At 52.1% G+C, this 19958-nt stretch overlaps 1 protein-coding gene across 4 annotated transcripts in view; it reads left to right on the top strand.

The window, feature by feature from the left end:
- The window catches only part of LOC128824746 (thyroid adenoma-associated protein homolog), a 39217-nt gene that overhangs the window by 8667 nt on the left and 10592 nt on the right, over positions 1-19958 (top strand). For 2 of the 4 annotated variants that reach the window (XM_054006605.1, XM_054006603.1), the window contains exons 7-22: positions 277-397; positions 928-1076; positions 2258-2342; positions 2808-2944; positions 3636-3833; positions 5024-5735; positions 7266-7418; positions 8934-9043; positions 9492-9652; positions 10739-10905; positions 11664-11849; positions 12757-12905; positions 14963-15106; positions 16094-16198; positions 17727-17927; positions 19437-19587. In XM_054006605.1, the coding sequence (XP_053862580.1) occupies positions 277-397; positions 928-1076; positions 2258-2342; positions 2808-2944; positions 3636-3833; positions 5024-5735; positions 7266-7418; positions 8934-9043; positions 9492-9652; positions 10739-10905; positions 11664-11849; positions 12757-12905; positions 14963-15106; positions 16094-16198; positions 17727-17927; positions 19437-19587 (2929 nt within the window). Of the gene's footprint in view, positions 1-276; positions 398-927; positions 1077-2257; positions 2343-2807; positions 2945-3635; positions 3834-5023; positions 5736-7265; positions 7419-8933; positions 9044-9491; positions 9653-10738; positions 11008-11663; positions 11850-12756; positions 12906-14962; positions 15107-16093; positions 16199-17726; positions 17928-19436; positions 19588-19958 lie in introns of all 4 variants that reach the window. The other 2 variants (XM_054006602.1, XM_054006604.1) reach the window with 2 other exon arrangements.

Consider the following 19958-nt stretch of genomic DNA (forward strand, 5'->3'; position numbering starts at 1 on the left):
CCACCTTTTCCAGCTGGAGACGTACCCATGCGTACATCTGTACATGTGTAATACACGTGTTTCAGTATGTCCATGTACACTGCTGCGTAAGTGTGACTGCAGTGGGGCAGGGGGCGTTGTGATGAGAGGGATCCAGTCCACCCGATGTGCTGCAAAAGTGCAGCATACCCCCAGTGGCTTTGTAAGTGCCTTTTCTTTGCAGGGAGAGGGGAGGGCAGTAAGTGATGTTTAAATGGCTTTGTAAAGACAAGCTTTTTAAAAGGTGAGTTTCCTCAGACAGCTAACAAGGACGCCCGCCTGCTGGCCGGCACTGCCGTGAGCATGTTGGTGAACACTGCTGCTGAGCCAGAGAGAGGGGCCAGAGCCGTGCTGACTCTTTTCCAGCTAGTCGACCAAGGTGCGTGCTTGATCTTCAGTAACGATCCTTGTTAGCACTAGATCTCAAGGTGCTTTCCAAAGGTGGGGAAGTGACCTGCCCAAGGTGACGGAGTCAGTGGCTGAACGAGGAACAGATCACAATTCCCTAGAGGCCATTCTGCCTTCCCAGGTGAAGGAAGGGGAGGAAGTCTCCAGCAAAGCCTAGATATGGGGCTCTCGGACCATGGGGCAAGGCGGCACAGTAGGTTACATGCACTGACCTTTTATTTCTGCAGATTGAGCCCCTCCCACTCTGGAGCACGCAGTTTACACTGCATTTGGCGGGTTCAGCATGATTGGGAGGCTCTGCTCAGGGAAGGCCCTGTGTTGTCTGGGCCATATTTCTGCGCTGTCTGCTCACGCTGTGCCTGGCTCTGACCTGTGCTACAATTAATACTAATGGGTGTGAAGGACTAAAGTTAACCTGAGAAACAAAAGGCTGATTTGCGGTTTGAAAGTCAGTGTCTGGATAAGTCTTTGCTCTGTCCTCACTTGGTGATTTTTCCCTAGGGCCAGGAGAGCTGAGATTTGGAGAACTCAAGGTGGAGACGTCTGTCCTGAGTTCAGACGGCTTAGCGAGACTGGTGCTCACTAGGGGTTTATTAACTTGCTGCAAGAAGGAGATCCTGAGCTGCCGGCTGGACAGCTTCCCACCCCGGGTAGGAGAGCTCTAAGTTCGAACGAGATTCTGTTGGGGAATGCAGAGGACAAGCAAACTGGGCTTTGGGCAAAGGGTTTAGAAAAACCTTTCACCTGTTGCTGGGTGTTGGCTCAGCAAGTACTTGGGGTGGCTTTAGATACTGGGGGGGAGGTGCACGCTAATTCATTGCTGAGCAAGCCAGTTCCATTTACTTGGATCTAGCTGCACCAACCTGCACCAGCAGCGAGTTTAAGCCCTGACAGTTGGCAAAGGCCTTACACTCCCGCCAGGCATTGTGTTTAAATGTAGTTGTTGCCAGGGGGCCTTTGTTTCCCTGATCAGTATGGATAGATTTGTTTCCCCAGGAGAATCTTGGAAGTCAAGCTGTGCTGTGAGTAACCCCTTCAGTAGCGGATATAGGCATGAACACACCACGGGGGAATCAAGAGAAGAAGAATGCTAGAAGTCTGTTAGCAGCACCATGACTGTTGCTATTGCTGGTTCACCTGCTGTGGCCAGGGCCTTAGCTGGATGGAGGGGGAACATTCTGTGTAATTAATCAAGCCGCTGCTGCCATATCAGCTGTAAGAAGGCAAAGTTCAGTGGCTCAAGCGCCAAAGAGTAAAACTGCACGTGAACAGATCGGTGTTACTTGGTGTCATGGCAAAGAGCTTTGCAGGAGGAGTCCAAGAGAGAACTGAACCTGCCCAGCTAGGGGGCATGTGGGGAGACCTCCTTGGATTTCAGCGGAGCCCGCCCTGGCTAAAGGCTGTCTGACTCAGCGTATTTACATAGTGCCCATTGCTGTAGCAGCTCGGCCTGGCTCTGGTGATGAAAGCTTCCTCACTTGAGACCCCTGCAGCTCCCCAGCTGCCATGGGGGAGCAGGGGGACCCCCGCAGCTCTCCACCATCCCACAGCTGCCCAGCCCCTTCCCATTTCATCATGGATAGTTTTAGTAAAAGTCAGGGACAGGTCACAGGCTTCCTTGAATTTTTCGTTATTACCCATGACATATCCGTGACTTTTACTAAAACTATCCATGACAAAAATCTTAGCCTTAATTATGACCTAGCAGGTCCTCTTTGAAGTTCTGGTGTCTAGGAATCTCTTCTGTCAATCAGCAAGAAAAGCCCAACACCACAAATACAGTGGTAGCTCAGCTGACAGCTATTGCTTAACACTGGTGTATGCCCTGCAGGCTTGTCTCTTGCTGGACGTGCTGTTTCCAGCTGTCTGGGCTGTGAGCGAAGGGCAGAAGGATTATCATTACTACCGTTTCCAAGGTAATAAAGATCTGCCCCTCCACCCCGAATATACACCAAGAGGGTTTTAAAGGTTTGCCACCCACTGCAGCAGGAACCTCCAAACCCCCATAGCTTTTAGACATGCCGTATGGGAAGGGGAATTTCTAAGAGTGACTCAGCTGCTTGAGGAGATCTAGGGCACCTTGGGGTGGGGAGGGGAACCACCAGCAGTGATCTTTCCCTCAATTCTGAAATTAAAGCCCAATCAAATCCAGCCTGGGCCCCTTAGTACCATCGTGCTGTAACGCACACGCTTGCCTTAATCTTGCTTTGAGCCCCTGCTGCGTAAGGTACATTCACAGAGAAATCTCAGGGGAAATGGTGTTCAGAGAGGCAGGCGTTTGCCCACTACCTGGTTGCCCACTCCAGCTGGGAAGAGCTGTGGGAGGTTTTGCTGTTTTGCCTGCTGGAAGAACTCTATACTAGTCTGTTCTGTGCTTTCAGTTTTCTCCCTCTGGCTGCAACGTATCCTGGAGTGTCTGCCCGAGATCTGGAAAGTCAAGGAGAGCCGCATGCTGGCTGAGAACTCTGAACTGCTCCACAGACTGAGCCAGTTCATCTGGAACAATGCAGAAAGCCCGGTAACGCACCCAGCCCGGGGGGGCATAGCTCCTACAGGCCACACCCTCTTCCAGGGCAGCCAGAAATCTTCCCTTCTTTCCCCCTCATCATCCCAGTCTTTCACTTGAAGAGAAGTGCACAGTGCAGCCTGGCCGGATTTTAGTCTGTCCCTACCTCATTTCACATGCACTGGGAGCAGAATACACCGCATAGTAACTAAGCAGGGTTGCTAAGATACGACTGACCTTGCATTATAGGGCTGGGCGCATTGGCCTTGCCTTTTCCTCCTGGCTGACGCGACGTTCGGTCAGTGCTGGCGCTTTGCAAGGAGAGCCCAGCTGTCTTGCAGCTTGGCAGAGCCAGACTCCAACAGCCATGTTCCCACTGAACAGTCCCGTACTGAGCAAGCCATCTTGTCAGGTTCATCAAGACAGCCTTCCATTGGCAAATGCCATTAAGGAGCCCTAACGGGGACACCGTGGGGCCGATTTTACCAAGCCACATCAGGCTGTTGTGTTGGGTCCCCTGCCCCCATTGCTGGTGGCAAAAATGGGACTACTTAATATTGGTTATCATTTGCCACAGGACAGGCAATCCCTAGTGACAGATAAAGGAGGGTGGAGGATGTTATAAAGCCCCTCTAACAACTTCCGCCAGTGAGACATGATGGAGAATCTCTTCTTAGTTTGCGTTTCTTTTCTGGTTGTTCAGGTGGAAGGGGCGTCAGAGTTCATACATAGCTCCTTTCAACATCTCCTGGAGATCTACCGCCTGGAGTGCCATCGCTTCGAGGACCTGGAGAGACCCCTCTATGAACAGTTCCTGCAGAGAATCATCACAATGCCCTGGCAGGTCAAAGCCAGATATTTCCCCCTGTGCGCCATTCTCCCCTACGTGGGCACAGAGAAAGTAAGGAAACCTGGTGGGGACATGCAGTGTCCAAGACACTTACCGCGTGGGTGGGATGAGCGAGTGCTGCCCACAGAGGGACAGGTATTGCGCGTGCCAGGCACAGCTAAGAAAAGAATGGAGGGCGTGATTCAGATGCCAAAACATCCCACAAAGGGCTAGATGAAAACCAGACACCAGAACTTGTACTCGCCTGCGAGTCCTCAGTCACTGCTTGAAGAAAGGAGGGGCACATTGGTACACACAATGGGTTGAGAATCTGCATAGAGAGCTTGTGCTTGGATAACTTGGGTCTCCCTGCAGCCTCCATCAAAAAATCAGAAAGATAGATAGTGTGTGCACCTTGCACCCTAGGGGATGGGATGCAGGTCGCTCTGCCATGGGTCATAGGCCCTAGCCTGCTAATAGAGAATCTCTTCTGGCTCAAGTGGTAGCAGCCTGTGTTTTTGTTACTTCCCCTGTGGGACCTCGTATATCCAGCTCTCTTATGCATTGGCAGAAAAGAAATGGTTGGATCTCTGCCTAACTGTGGCCCCCATAGCCCCCAAGATCCACCACAAGGAGGTTCTCAAGGGCATGAGCCACTGCCCCTCCTACCAACCACCCTGCCTTTCTGGATGCCAAGACATGTCAATGCAGAGATCACAGCAGCATTTTCCTGCCCCATTGTGGTCTCACTAGAGATGGGGACAGAATATTTCGCTACGATTGTCTTTGGGTTACTGGGGGTCTTCTGTTTTGAACCCAGTACTGCTGTTAGGGTGTTCCCAGTCTCTCTGACCTGGTAACCGGGAGCCCCAGGTTAGCTCTTTAGCTGTTGTACAGAGAATAGCCAGCTCATGAAAGAGGACAGAAACAATACATCAAATGCAATAGGTAGCTTGGGAAAATTGGGGCTGGATCATGCAGCCTTTTACCACTGGGTCCCTGATTTGAATGCAGCCTTAGTCAAAAGCACTGATCACTGTGGTATCTCAGCATTGCTTAGTGTCACCAATGACCAGAAATTACCACCTGTGTTGGGATCCACCCCTCCTTGGTGGGGAAGGCAGCTGGTCCTCCACTATCATCATACAGCCTTTGTTTTAGCTACTAATAAGATGAGCAAGGCTTGTTTCCTTGGTGCGTTAGGAGAGTTCAGGGGCCGCCTGAAGCAAACAAGGACCGTAAAGTTATTTGGGGTTTTCTAGGTTCTGGATACCTACAAGGATCTTCCCCAGCACCTTCTGAACTGCCTTTCCACTAACCACCTGTGCCCAGCTGCATCAGACGTGTATAAAACCATTTTGCAACAGCAGCGCAAGCACTGGATTGCGGGAGAGGAACCTGCCACAGAGGAGGAGCTGGCTCAGAAGTGGGCACTGCACTGGCTGCCCACCCTGGCCAGTGCTTTGACTTCTCCCATCTCCTTCCTTCAGAGCAACGCTTCCAACTACCTTCTTGTCTGGACTTTGCGGCTCTTCCCCGCCTCTTACGCTTTGCTTGCTGAGAGCTGCAGTGGTGGGGACTCTGCCCACCTTCGGGCGTGGGTCGCCCTGCTGAACGGCCGCAAGATCATCACCGGGGCCTTGCCCCTGGATGGGGAGACTTTGGAAAGGCTCTGCTGCTGCTTGCACTCCAGGGAGGAGAACATTCGCCTAGCAGCTCTGGGTCTCCTGTGTTGTAGCCCCAGGACCAACCAGGCCTTGTCAGAGGTAGAGGTCCATCTACTGAAGGAGTTCTTGCCACTGAACCTGAACTGCGACTCGTCCTCCTTCCGGCAGCTGCTCCAGGCTGCAGTGAAGAAGGCTCTGGTCAGGCTGAGGGACAGCGCCCTCTCTCAGCTGCGAAGCAAGATGCAGAGCAAAGCTACTGAGCGCTCTGCCAGCACGGATCCAGAAGGAGCACTTGCACAAGCAGTAGGTGAGTGAGCCGTTCCTGACATCTCACTCCCATAGGCTCCCATCGCTGCTTAACTTTTCCTCTCTGCTCACCTCAGCGGCCTCCAGCATTCACACATAAAGCCGCCACCTGGCACTACCCTTTTGTGGCCCACTTGAGCGGGGATGCGCGTAGGGAGCTCTGGTGGGTCGTGCAACTGGGCCTGGACAGTGGGGGTGGGGCAACTTGGACCTTTAATGGAAGTTTTATTCTGCCTTCTGGCACCAGGCCTTGTGATTCCACCGCGATCTGCCAGGACTGCTCTCTTCCGAGCTCCAGTCCTGCTACCGCCGAGCCGACCAGCGGGCGTGTAACTCAGCGATACCAACTCTTGTGATTTGATCATGAATTTCAGAGTCTTTGGTGTTTTTTCTGAAAGCCTCAGCTCCTGGAGTCATGTGACTGAGACTCTCGGCTTTTATTTATTTTTTCTAGCCTCCCTGATTGTGAAGAAAAGCTGGGAAATGTGACCCCCTAAAGGCTCAGAAAGCAGATGGCAAATAAATTGATTGGGGGGAGGGAGATTATAATTTTGTTAATCTCATAAATGTGGGGGGCTTGACGCCTGATGTTAGAATGTTTGGCGCTGGTAGTACAGGTAATGAGGCTGGGCCAACATCAGTGGGTCAAACATTTGGGTTCAGTTGGGATAAACACCCTGAAATTTGGACGCTTCTCCACATGTCAAGAGTCTGAAAAACTGGAAAGCTTACAGAGGAGAGGCAGCGAGGCCTAGTGGGTTAATCCCAGACTTGAGAGACCTGGGTTTTATTCCTGGTTCTGCCATAGGCCTCATGAGCAAGTCACTTCATCGCTCCGTGCCTCAATTTCCCCATCTGTAAAAATGGGGAGAACAATACTGACCTTCCTGTGTAACACGCTTCGAGAAGTGCTATGTAAGAGAGAGGTGTTGGTCGTATTGCAACAGCCTGGGGCGATAGGACATTTTGGCATTCCTGGCCCAAAACCAAACTGTGTCTGAACATGTCCAGAAATAAAGTTCCTTTCTCCAAGTGGTCTAGGCTGGGGGGTACTTTCTCTGAACATAGCAAAACAGAGTGTGAACCAACGTGAAACTCATGAGTGGGTTTTCCATTACCCAGGCTGAGCAAAGAGTCACCCTTAAAAGCAAAAAGTGGATTTTCAAGTAAAAAAAATCCTCCGTGGAGTTAATCTGAAGCAGATAAACTGGCTAACGCGTATGTCGGTGCTTTCTGTGGGACAGAAATAAAAGCCACCAGCTGGGTGTCACAGGGCTGGCACAGCTGACAGCTTTTCCTTTAGCCGCAGTGGCAGGGGCCTGTGCTTTTGGAGCAGGTGGATCCAAGTCCTAGTCCCTCTGTTGTCACAAAGTACCAGTTGACCATTAGATGCTGAGAAGCCCCTCGGTAGCCATCCACTTTCCCACCTTATAGTCAATCTAGTGCACCCTCATGCTCCAAAGGGCTCGCCCTGCCCTCCCTCTGTGCACTGCTCACAAGTAACCAGAGGTGCTTTTTCCCCCCCATGCAGATTTTGTGGAGTGGCTGCTGCAGTTAAGCATTTCCTTTCTGACCCCAGGGTCAAACTACCAGAGGAAGAAGACTGCCCTGCTGCTCCTGGCTGCGGTGCTGGAGACCTGCACCGACACCTGGAGCCCCGCCAGGAAGAAGGGGCAGCCTCCACGTGGGTAACAGCCGGCCACCCCTGAACGGAATGAGTAGATTCCTCAGCCTGTCTGTTTCTGACCCCCGTCAGCAGGGTGGCCACATTTAAATGCCCTCGTGGAATGGCCTCTCCATGTCATGGGAGGTTGTAGTGATTTGGGGGCGTGTGTATCAAATCCAGAAAAATATCCTGCAGCCTTTTACAAACAAACTCCTTCTACGTGCTTTGGCCCTCAACTCTGGGGGCTGCTGATGAGCAGATGGGAGTCTAGGTCCCTGGAGGGATTCGGGTGGGGGGGGGGAAAAAAAATCAAGAGCCTCTGACATTTTATGAGGAATGTTGGGGACTCTGCATTGACCTGCCTATAATTAGGGCCCTACCAAATTCACTGTCTATTTTGGTCACTTTCACAGTCATAGGATTTTTAAAATCACGGGTTCCATGATTTCAGCTATTTAAATCTGAAATTTCACAGTGCTGTGATTGTTGGGGTCCTGACCCAAAAAGGAGTTGGGGGTGGGTCACAAGGTTATTGTAGGGGCGGGTGCGGTACTGCTACCCGTACTTCTGCACTGCGGCTGGCAGAGGCGTTGCCTTCAGAGCTGGGCAGCTGGAGAGCGGCGGCTGCTGGCCGGGAGCCCAGCTCTGAAGGCAGAGCCGCTGCCAGCAGCAGCGCAGAAGTAAGGATGGCAGCTATGGGATTGCCACCCTTACTTCTAGGCTGCTGCCTGCAGAGCTGGGCCCTTAGCAACTGCCACTCTCTGGCCACCCGGCTTTAAGGCAGCAGTGCAGAAGTAAGGACCATCCTATCCGTACTCTCTGCTGCTGGTGGGGCGCTGCCTTCAGCGCTGGACGCCTGGCCAACAGCTGCCGCTCTCCAGCCCCCCAACTCTGAAGGCAGCAGTGCAGAAGTAAGGGTGGCAATACCGCAACCTCCCTAAAATAATCTTGCGACACTCCTGCAACTCCCTTTAGGGTCAGGACCCCCAGTTTGAGAAACGCTGGTTTCCCCCGTGAAATCTGTATAGTGTAGGATAAAAGCACTCAAAAGACCAGATTTCATGGTCTGTGACGCGTTTTTCATAGCCGTGAATTTGCTAGGGCCCTACCTATGATAAGCTCCCATGTGTGTGAGATGACACAAGGCTCAGTGGAATGAAATCTTTACCCACCCAAGGGCTCATTTGATAGAAACTAGTTTGCAGCCCCCAGCCCAGTTAACTTTAACTTGCACAGCGCATTGTTGCAGCCATACACTGTGTAGCAGAAGCTGTGTTGGGTACTCTGCTGTCCCGCATTCCCTAGCACAGGGGAGCCCTTGAGGTCGGGGACAAAGGTTCTGTGGCAGCTGCATGACTCTGTACAGGATAAAAAGCCCTTCTTTCCCAGCACTGACCGCAGAGAATAAACCAGAGTCGTTATGAACTAGCAGGACCCGTTTTCCCTGCTGCTTGCCACCACCCTTTCGATTGAGCCCAGCCCTGACAACACTTGCTGCCTACATCTCACCGACCTGCCTTTCTGTCACCACAGAGAACATGGCGGCATTGTTGAGCTGGGCCAGGCAGAAGGGCTGCTGGGACTTTTTCTCTAGAAGCAACTTGTTGGCAGTGCTGAGCTGCTTGCAGGACAGTACGAATGAGGTAAGCAGCCCTCTGTCCCCAACACTGCCACAGCTCGATGTTGTGGACAGCTGGAATGAGTAACAGAAGCTGCGTGGCGTGAGCAGCAGGAGTGGCCCGTTTACCTGACCGGAAGCAGGGGACCCTATCAAGATTGGGCAGGGACAGCGCTGGGGAGGCTGTCCCCCTCTGTAAAGAGCCAGATCTGGCTGCCAGCTTTCCTGGCGCACGGTGCTGCTGGGAGCCTGTGTTCTTAGGCTCTGTCGGAACCCCTGTAGCCTCCCACCACCACGTCAGTACAGAATAGCCAAGTAAGAACGGGTGCCCCTTTTGCTTCCAAAATTAGAGGTCTGAATGGGCTCTGTTGGCTCTGGATTCCCAAGCATCCTGCTCCCCAAAGCCTCTCTGCTTCCTCACCTGTGTCCTGCCATAACCTTCCCCTCTCTCCACCCCCCTCCTCTCTTGGCAGGTCCGAGAGCTGGCATCAGAGCTGCTCATCCGCTACTTCCCACCGGTTTTCCCAGAACCCATTGCTGTGGCTCTGTTTGAGCGTGCCCAGGAGGCTGTGAGCAGCCCCAGAGTGCAGGAGGCAGAAGCCGGAGCGGTGCTGATGAAAACCATCCTCCAGAAGTACTGACTGGCTTGTCGCTCTCGTTTACTCTAGAAAGGACTTAGGGGACATGTGGGAAGGAGACCAGGAGAACCGGTAGTGTGTACATAATCCTGTCTGTCCACACACACGGCTCACCATGACTTGCTTAGCTGACTCCCGATTCCAACCAGTTTGATATCACTTACATAGCACTCAAATGTCTTTCCAGTTACTCTGATCTCAGACTCTGACAGGGCATCAACATCCACCCGCTTGTTTAATCCTCTGCCTCTGTGATCCCAGAGGACAGATCCTCATGCCAGATATTGTCTGAAGTATCTGTTTAACTGAACGGAAGCAGAGGATCCTATCGAGATTGGGCAGGGACAGCGCTGGGGACGCTAGCCTCCCACCACCACATCAGTACAGAATAGCAAAGTAACTATCCTTAGGGTTAGTCTGAAGTGGGGAGGTTTAGGTTGGATATTAGGAAAAACTTTTTCACTAGGAGGGTGGTGAAGCACTAGAATGGGTTACCTAGGGAGGTGGTGGAATCTCCTTCCTTAGAGGTTTTTAAGGTCAGGCCTGACAAAGCCCTGGCTGGGATGATTTAGTTGGGGATTGGTCCTGCTTTGAGCAGGGGGTTGGACTAGATGACCTCCTGAGGTCTCTTCCAGCCCTGATATTCTATGATTCTATGATTCCCATCTGAAATAGAACTACTTGATTTTGCTCTCTCAGCACTTCAGCATACCCCCCTCTCCCTGACCAAATAGATTTCTCCTGCTTCCTTTGGGAACAGTACTAACATCTGTCTTAGCATTAAGGATGTAGCATTAAAAAAAAACAAAAAACAAAAACAAGAAGTAGCTATGAAGGGAAACTATTAATATTTCTTACTATTCAGAGGGGTTATTTATAATTCACCTCAGCAGGACTGGAGGCCAGACAGCAGCGGCCCGTGATCTGAAGTAACCTTACAAAGTTTGAAGGCGATGGTGTGTTACAGTGTTAGGACACAAGGCCTCAAGCCCTCGGCAATGAGGATTGTCACTATGGCGATTAGGCGAGGGCTCCCTCTGAGCTTTGTCAATGGTGTTAGCATCTGCCTCCTTCTCCTCCAGGTCAGACGGCAGCACCTTGAAGAGACTATTCCCCAAGGGGAAAGCAGCACCAACTCTGCAGCACCGAGGCCTGTGCTTTGCTCAGTATCTTCTCCGCATGTTGCAAGCTCACTACGCCATGGCTTGTCAAGACCTGCTGCAGGCAGCGAGCACTAACCCAATGCATGGTGCGTCCTCTGGCATTGTGGGGAAGGAGACATCAGAGCCCCCATGCCCCTTCTCTCTCCTGCAGTCCTGTCAGACTACAGCTGTGTCATGTGATGGATCAGGTCTGTGATTCAGCAAATCATGCAGCCAGTGACTGGCCTGAGCACAGCACAACTAACTCCACTCCCAGATACGACAAAGAGATTCCCTGTGGCCTTGGACAAGTCGCTTCACCTCTCTGCCCATGTTCCCAGCTGGGCTTGGGGCAGCCCTAGCTATGTCACACAGGCCTAGTGAAGATTGGCGAGTGTTTTGAGACGTCCGTTGGAGATGAAACAAGCTGTGTATTTATGGGCTGGGGCAAAGGGGTCAAGCTTGCTGTGGAATGGAGAGCTGAGGTGTTGGCTACTTGTCCGTGGCGCTCTGGCTAAATTTCCAAGCGGCTATTGACTTTTCCCTGGCCTCAGATCCCCCACAGCACAATATTCTTTCCCCTCTTGTCCCAAACGTCAGCCCCGTTTCCGCACGCTGTTAAACAGCTCCTGTCGGAGTTATGTCTCTTATCTAGCTGGCACGCCACGTCTCCGGGAAGGGATCTTGACTTCATCCCTGGCCCTCTGTCAGTACTGTGCGGATATCATCTAGGGACAGCGGTTCTTTGCCACAGGCTGCCTCTAGGTCTCACTAAACTTCAGTGACCCAGCTCATTCGGGGGATTGTATGGGAAGGGAACATGCAAGTATCCGGCCCTGTGATAACTGGAGTGTTATCTGTGTAGGAGTGATGGCGGCGCTGCGGAGGTGTCTGCTCGAGGTACCGGAGGGGGCAGTCTCTATGCTGAAGGGAGAGCACGTGCAGAGCTGGCAGGAGCTCCTCAGCCATTTGGTGACCTTGCTGGGAGACATCAGCACCTTCCTCCTGGGGGTGCTCCAGAGCAGGCAGGGGCCCAACGCCAACCAGCCAGGTGAGGAAGGGTTCCCAGCCAGCCCACCCCACGGTGTCGGGCCCTTTCAACTACGCCTGCCTTAAGTGCCAAGAGCTCTTAAATTGTGGATTGCAGAGAGCCGGCTGGTCACAGGTGGTCTCATTTCCAGCTGCCTCTGCAGCCCTCCAGGCTCTTCTTTCCAAAGAGCCGGTCTGCTAAAGCCACCTGCTTCCTCTTGTTTCCACCGGACTGCCCCTAAAAGAGGCTGCTGCACCATAAAAGGAGGAAAGGGGACTGGAGTGGCCAAGGAGAGGAGGAATGCCCAGGGCAGGATGACACAAGGTAGGGGGCCCAGCAGGAGAAGGGGCTCAGGTAGCCAGACAACGGCTAGGGCAGCAAGGGTTAAGGCAACCCAGTGACAGTGGAGAAGGGGCCCAGGTGGCAGAGAAGAATGAGCAGGAGGAGAGAAGAGCAGACCAGGGGGTTGGGGAAAAGTGAAATAAAGGGCAGAAGGAGACAGCAATGGACTTTAAGAAGGAACACAGCACTTTAAAAACAACACAAACCTGAACACACAACTGCAGTTACAACAGGGATGTCGTACAGTCACAATGGGAAAGCAGGGAGGGCCCACAGGATCATGGTTTGGAAGGGTGGGGTCCACACCACATCCTCTCTGTAGCTACTGGCCATGCTATGGAAGTTTGAGACTCACACTCACACACTCTCTCTCTCTCTCCCTCCCCCCCACCCCCAATCAGAAGATCATGGATTTGATCCTTCGCTCAGACTTAAGCAAGACCTCAGGTGACCATCTACCTTTATAAGGCCATTTCCATTCTCCTTTCCTCTGGATTCCATACCCATAGCAGGCTCTGCTCTAACTCCCCGTCCATTACCTACGCTGTGGCTAAAATAAATCTGCCTTCTGCTTGTCTTTTTGCAGCTGCTGCCCCTTCATTTGCAGACATGGTAAATGCTATTGGTTCCCTTATCATGCTGGGGAAAGGCCTGGAGCAGCAGGATGGGGAGGACTCCATCTTGCTGTCCGAGGAGCACAACCTTATCCTGACCTGCTGCTGGGTCTCAGTGAAGGTAAGGAGCTTCCATAAGCGGCCTGAAGGGAGCTGAGACCCTGCCCGCAGAGTTCTGTCAGCAAGAGGCTTGGGACAGGGGAGGCAGCCAGGACAGGGGGACACCTTTGGTTTGGGACGCAGGGGAAGTATGCAAGATACATATTCCTCTCCTGCATCCTCTCTGTCACTCTAGCTGAGAAGTGCACTGCGTGAACTGGGTCCTCTGCCAAAGAAAACCCAAGCAACTAAGGTTTTTTTTTGTTTTTTTTTTTTTAAAGAATTCCCTTTACAGCTTGCCCTAACCCCAGTGCTGGAATTCCCCCTTTTCACACTCAGGGGGAACGAAAAGGGCCCTTTTCCCGGGCCTCAATCTGATTTCCTCTGTCAGATAAATAACAGGCCCAAACTCCTTTACCCCAGGGTTAAATACAAGCCAAGACAAACTCCCGGTTGGTGTGGACAGATCTGACTCACCTGGCTTCCTCACTATGGCGCGCTAGTAGTTACTGCCTCAATGTCATTGCTGCCTCCTCCTTTTAAATAGTTGACTGGTTTCCTGGGACCCTAATGGGCTCCAGCTGCTTCAGGTCCCGCCCCATTCCCCTCACCTCTCTGCACCAAACCCTGAGTCTTCCTGATTCAGCTCCTGTACTGCTAGGCCCAGGCACCAGCTGGGGAATGGATCCCTTCCTATATAGTCTTGCAATAGGATGGCTTTTTAAATGAGGGCAGTTCTTCCAAGCATTTCCTGCTGTTGGCTAGTAAGAGAGAGAGTACCATGGAGCCTTTGGAACAATGTGCCAGCTGTCTGTCTGGTGTCTCTATCACTAGAGGCTTCTGTGTAATTCTCTAGAATCTCTGGCCCAGATCCACAGTGCTGTTTAGGCACCTAACTCCCATTGACTTCACTGAAAGGGGGGAGCCTAAATACCTCCGATGATCTAGGCCTAGATGAAGATACTTAAACGAATGATAACTCTGCTGCTGAGTCGTATTGTCACAAGGAACACGGCAGGACAGAAGCTCTTGGCTGCAGCAGTACTGCCCCTGTTCCAGGAGAATTTTGCTCTTAGTGATGATTTGACTCGGTGGATCAGCCAATTCCTACACTGCTCACTGAGGGTTTTGAGTGCCAGACTCAGCTAGGAAATTATTTTTGCATGTTTGGAAAGGCAGGAGAGAGTTTTGCACCGTTCTGCGTTACACTTGGCTGCCAGAGCAGTAAAGAATTGTAAACAGCTTGAGGGAGCATTAATTAGAGCCATGTTTCTTAGCCACCTTGCTCTCCTCCTTCAAGGCCCTCCTGAACATTCACTTCTGCTAGCACCTTCTGCTACCTGTCCTCTCCTGCTTACTTGTGCCACGCCTCAGTGTTACAAAATCAGATGGTTTTGTTCTAGCCATCCCCCCACCTCCTTTATCTGTACATTGTTTAACTCAACTTCTCAAGGCAGGGACCTGGGCTTCTTACATTAGTCTGCAAAGCACTAGTCTTAGCTATTGCCCTTTAGAAATAATAAACGACAACCTGATTGATTTGCCTTGGCATTAAAATGCCTCCTAGAACTTGCCGGGTCCTTGCACGATAGAGACTTGCTGCTCTCTGCCTGTCTGGTTTGGGAAGCTCGTTGATTCCTGGGTACTCTCAAACATCAGTGATCAAGGTGATGGGATAATCAGGGACCTGCTCTTGCTCCTACTGAAATCAGTGGGAGTTTTTACCATTTCAATGGCAGCAGGCTCAAACCTGGGTTAGACTGATCCTTGCCGGAGACTGCATAGGTAAAAATTCCCCACCTTACTGAAGCATTGACTGGGGTGGGGCAGGAGTGAGGGGAGGGCAAAGCAAAAGACCAGCTGGAGGGGACTTTTCAGTTTGTGCCAGTGGAAACCAGGGCTGAGGCATGTCTGCCGGGCGCCATGTGCTCTCGGCAATTTAAAGCACCCTGGAACATAATGATGCTCTTAGCCAGCAATGCACCAAATCTCTCACTAGCGCCAAGGAGAAGAGGCCACGTCAATTCAGCGAGGTCGTGATCTCACGCCTAATTTGGTTTGTTTCTTTGGCCCCTGCAGGAAATAGGGCTGCTCTTGGGAGGCCTAGTGGAGAAGATTCTCCCTCTGGCACCACCGGCAGGGCCTGAGCCACTCCTGCCACTCACTGTGTTCAAGATGGCGGCTAGAGTGTTTCAGGAAGTGCTGCTGAAGTGCCGGCACTGGGTAAGAACAGCGTCCGGCCCGGATGGATAGGCTGTGCCACACCCTCCCTCCCATCTCAGGCCTGACAGGGGAGTCGCTCTCCCTTCTGAATGGCCCAGGGCTCATGTCACTGTCCCTTGGGGGCAGCAAGGTCTGTCGTTTAAGGGCCATTCGTCAGGTCCCTGGGTCAGATTCTGCTGTTACACCCCGTGACACTGGAACAACCCCACTGACTTTCATGGGGCTACTGGGGACTTACAGCAGCACAAAGGAAAGCTCCAGGTGGTCCATTACTCAGCAGGTGTTTTCCCTCCCGAATGTGGGTCCTCACCAGTACTTCTCCATTTAACCCTTACAAGGGCCAACTCCTGGCCAAGGAGACGGCAGGGCTCCATTTGGAGCCAGTCATTACTGCTTTGGACAGCGGCAATGACCACAGAACAGCGTCCGACATCCCCTCACTTCTTCTTCCTGACCTACCTTCCTTGTGTCCCAGCAGTGAACCTGGATCCCTTTGGGTGGATGCAACTGGCCATGCCACTGTTTCTTGGATAGCGCTGTGGGCTCTGTCACTCAGCCTCTGGGCTAGTGCAGGGGCTAGACAATGTGTGGTAACCCCAGTGTGGGTTTGATGTATCACGTGAGACAAGCGAGTGGCTCGACTGTCCCTTTTGAACCCACACAGTGGAGAGTGGAGGTTCATAATTAGCGTCACCCACAAAATCTACTTCTCTGCGCCACAAAAATCTTCCGTTTTAATGTTTTATCGTGTAGGCCAGGAGCTTTGGCTTAAGCATGGGACTATGAGTCAGGAGCTCCCGATTGCTAATCCTGGCGCTGACACTTAACTGCTGCAGCTTCGACCAAGTCATTACATTTATCTGCTTCTGCTTCCCCATCTGTGAAAAGAGGCGAGTGTCTCCCTCATGGGGCTGTGGTGGGGGTTGATTAGAGAGCAGATGGAAAGCCCTTTGAACCTGCAGAGCCCTGAGTCTTCTTCTGTCCTAGGGAGCAGTTGAAGGTTGCAGCATGGGATTCACCAAATTTTGCAGTGCTTTGCTGAACCATCCTCATGCAGAACTGCAGGCAGTGCCAAGAGCGATGCTGGCACAGGTATTGCAACCATTTCTTGCTCTAGGCACCGGGGGGAGAAGGTCATTCAGTTAAAGGTAACTGTTACTTATATTACAGAGGTACCCGAAGACCTCGGTCAGGATCAGGGCACCAGTACATGTTCAAACACAGGAGAAAACAGCCCCCTTCTGTAAGGGGATATGGACTAATTAACTTTAATCAATTCAGAGTTCTGATTGGCAAATCAGTTACCTCTGCCCCCTCACTCATGTATTGTTCTGAGCACATACCCATGTGTGTTGTTTTTAGAGAGGTTTAGAACAGTTGTAAATTTAAGGATCAAAGATCATCGCTGTATTCCCACAAATCCCTTGCTGGGGCCTTGTACACCCCAAAGGTCTGAGCATCCCTATCACTCCACTGAACCCCTCTTCCCAAACCAGCCGACAGCCGAGGACTAAGCAGAACGCCCCTTGGATCCTGCTCTCCCCTCTCGGCTGTTCAGTCCTCGTGTACCAACCCTGAACAGTAACTCCTCACTTAAGGTTGTAGTTTGTTCTTGAAAAATGCGACTTTAAGCGAAACAATGTTAAGCAAATCTAATTTCCCCATAAGAATTAATGTAATGCGGGGGGTTAGTTTCCAAGGAAATTTTTTTCACCAGACAAAAAGACTATATATATACATATACATATATATATATATACACATATACACACAGTATAAGTTTTAAACAAACAATTTAATACTGGTACACGGTGATGATGATTGTGAAGCTTGGTTGAGGTGGAGGAGTCAGAGGGTGGGATATTTCCCTTACTGCTAAATGATGAACTAGCAATTGGCTGAGCCCTCAAGGGTTAACTCTCTCGCTCTGCAAGGCAGCAGGAATGGAGGGAGAGATGTGCATTTCCCCTTTAAGTACACGCAGCTGCTGCAAGCTCCTGCTGTCCTGAGCCCTGGTGTGTCCCCCCTGCTCTATGGAAGATGGGGTAATCTGGGTGCAGGGGGGAGGGGGACACCCTGACATTAGCCCCCGTTTCTTCCCTCCCCCCCCCCCCCGCACAGCAAGCAGGAATCTCGGGGAGCAGCTCCAAGGCAGAGGGCAGGAGCAGCACATGACAGTGGGGGGGAGGGACAGCTGCAATTGCTAGCCTGCTGGGCAGCTGCTGCACAGGGAACTTAGGGGAGCGGGGAGCTGATGGCGGGGGTGTGGGGGCTGCCGGTCCACCCTGGTTCCAAGCCCTCACCAGCTAGCTGCAACGGCTACTCTTCCTGCAAGCAGTAGACAAAGCAGGCAGCTGCCAAATGAGGTTAGAAGGGAGCATTACACGACTTTGTTCCCTAATTGATTAGCAAGGTAACAACGTTAACCGGGACGACATTAAGTGAGGAGTTACTGTCTCACGCCCAGCACTAATTCTAGAACAAACATGGGCATTGGATGTTTACCAGCGGTGTGAGCGCAGGCCCGGGAGCTAGGAGCTCCTAAACTGCAATCCCAGTCTGACCACCGCAAGGTGTAATCTCAGCCACCTGCAGCTTCCTGGCTGGTTTTGTTTCTCAGGGTTTGGAATTGCTAAGTGGTCCCAGGAGCAGCTCCATTACCCGCAGGGCAGCCGGCTTCCCCATGCTCTTCCTGTGTATCGTCGGTGGGGAGGATCCCTCCAAGGCGCGCCCTCTGCTAGCACATTGCATCCAGACTTTACTGGCCTTGGCCAACACGCCTCTCCCGCAGAACTGGGACCAGACGCTGGACCTCCCTCAGGTAAGAGGCCTGAGCGCCGAGCAGTTCAGCTCCCACATGAGTGGATGATATTCAGCAGACGAGACCTGCCTCTTGGTTAGCCAGGCAGGCTGCCTCCTGAATCCCGGCCAGTGGTGCTGCTGAGTGAGCACCCTGCCCTCCGAACGCGGCTGGGGTCACCGTGCTGCCTGCAACACCGTCTCTCAGAGGAGACCAAACCCACAAGCAAACCACTTGTGCCCACTCCAGGAGTCCTGCTGGTTTTCACTATTGTAGAGCTGTTCGCCGCAGCGTCACACCCACTTGACTTCCCTGGCCGATCCAACTGAGGAAGACTGCTTTCTTTTCGCTGCCCCGAACGATTGCCTAGTGTTTGCTGTGTCCCCCCCTCCCAGAAATGACCCATGTGCATTCTGTGTAGTATGTCAAGCTCCTTTGCAATGAAAGCTGCTCTGAGTGGGAAATAACTGCAACACTTCTGGGGGGGGGGGGGGAGGTACCCAGGGCTGCAAGGCACCTCGCTACCACCTGCCCTTAGCGTGAGGAAGCCATATCTGAGAGGGGTTAGTTCAGAAACTCCACCAGCCATAGGCAACACAAGCACTCCCCCCCTCAGCCCACGCAGGCTTCATGGTCCCTCTCCACATAAGGAACAGGCACATGCAGCCCCTGAGCCCTCCAGGCTTCCCCCGGAAGAGTCCAGCCTGTATTCTACTGCACGCTCCCCGCAGTCACAGATCCACCACTCCCAAAGGCACAGTACACACCTCAGAACCACCGCTCCACTCAACTGACAGCACTTGGATTAGTGAAACCAAGTAAAAGTTTATTTAACAAAGACCAGAGATTTGAGAAGAAGCAGACAGAATTAATGGAAACAAATGGTTACATATAAAATAAAATCATAACATGCTTTCTAGAGCCTAAACTTAACAAGACATTCCCCTGTCTCATAAAGATCACTCACCCAAAGTCTCTCTTCTCATCAGTGCCAGACCAGCTGTGATCCTTCGTTCATACGACAAACCAGCTGGCAGTTTGACCCCTCAGTGAAGGATACCTGGGCATACCATTGTATGCCCAGATATAGTTCCAGCCATCCATTGTCATCACTTGTAAACAGGGAACTTCCTGCTGCTCGTTTTTTCCTGCAGAGAATCTCCCATGGAGATTTCACAATCTCTTGATTAGCACTGCGGTCAGTCTGTAAACAGAGAGCTGTTGTGAAGTATACAGTACTCAGTTTACATATAGCCAGACAGGTGGATAAGCAGCTCCCACCTGAAGAAAGAAAGAAAGAAAGAAAGAGAAAGAAACACACACACACACACACACACACCTTACATATTATCTGTACAAACACGTCAGTGATTATGACAATCAGCGTGACACAGGCTTTCACTAGAGACCTTACCAGACACCCTTTGATGACCGATTCTGTGGAGACCAGACCCAGGGCATTGCCTTCTGCCAGTGGGCACCAAGATGTCCCTGGCCACCACAGTGCTCTTTGTTGTGTGTTCTCTGCAGGTCTCCGCCTTGCACGTGCTGCAGACACTGGTGCGTGGCTCCGGCCTAGGAACGGCGCTGCTGCAGTATGTCACGCCTATGATGGCTCTGCTTCTGAAGGCACTAGGCTCGTCTAGCTGGGCCATGAGAAACGCAGCCATCCAGCTCTTCAGTGAGTAACAGCTGCTTATTCCTAGCAGTGCCGTGGGGTGCACACACGGGTGTCCTTCCATCAGTCAACCTCCATAGGAGCAAGGGCATTGCTCTGCTGAGTGCCCTCGGAATGGAACAGGAAGCAAGACGAGCACGTCAGAAGCGCTGCTGTGAACAGCGGTGGGGAGGAGGGAGGAGAGCGTGTTGTACGGTTTGCAAAACGTGTCCTCCAGTCGATGGGGAGTCTTAACAGGCTAATTCCTGTATCTGTTAGCGTCCCAGATTAGGCCAGCGCTGGGCTACTTCAGGAATGCTCAGCTTGCCAGGTCTGCTAGCCGCGTCCTTTGCTATTGAGGGTAGCTGTTCCCTAAAGGGTCTCAGAAGAATGTT

Source organism: Malaclemys terrapin, chromosome 16 (genome assembly GCF_027887155.1).
Source record: "Malaclemys terrapin pileata isolate rMalTer1 chromosome 16, rMalTer1.hap1, whole genome shotgun sequence".
NCBI lineage: Eukaryota > Metazoa > Chordata > Testudines > Emydidae > Malaclemys > Malaclemys terrapin.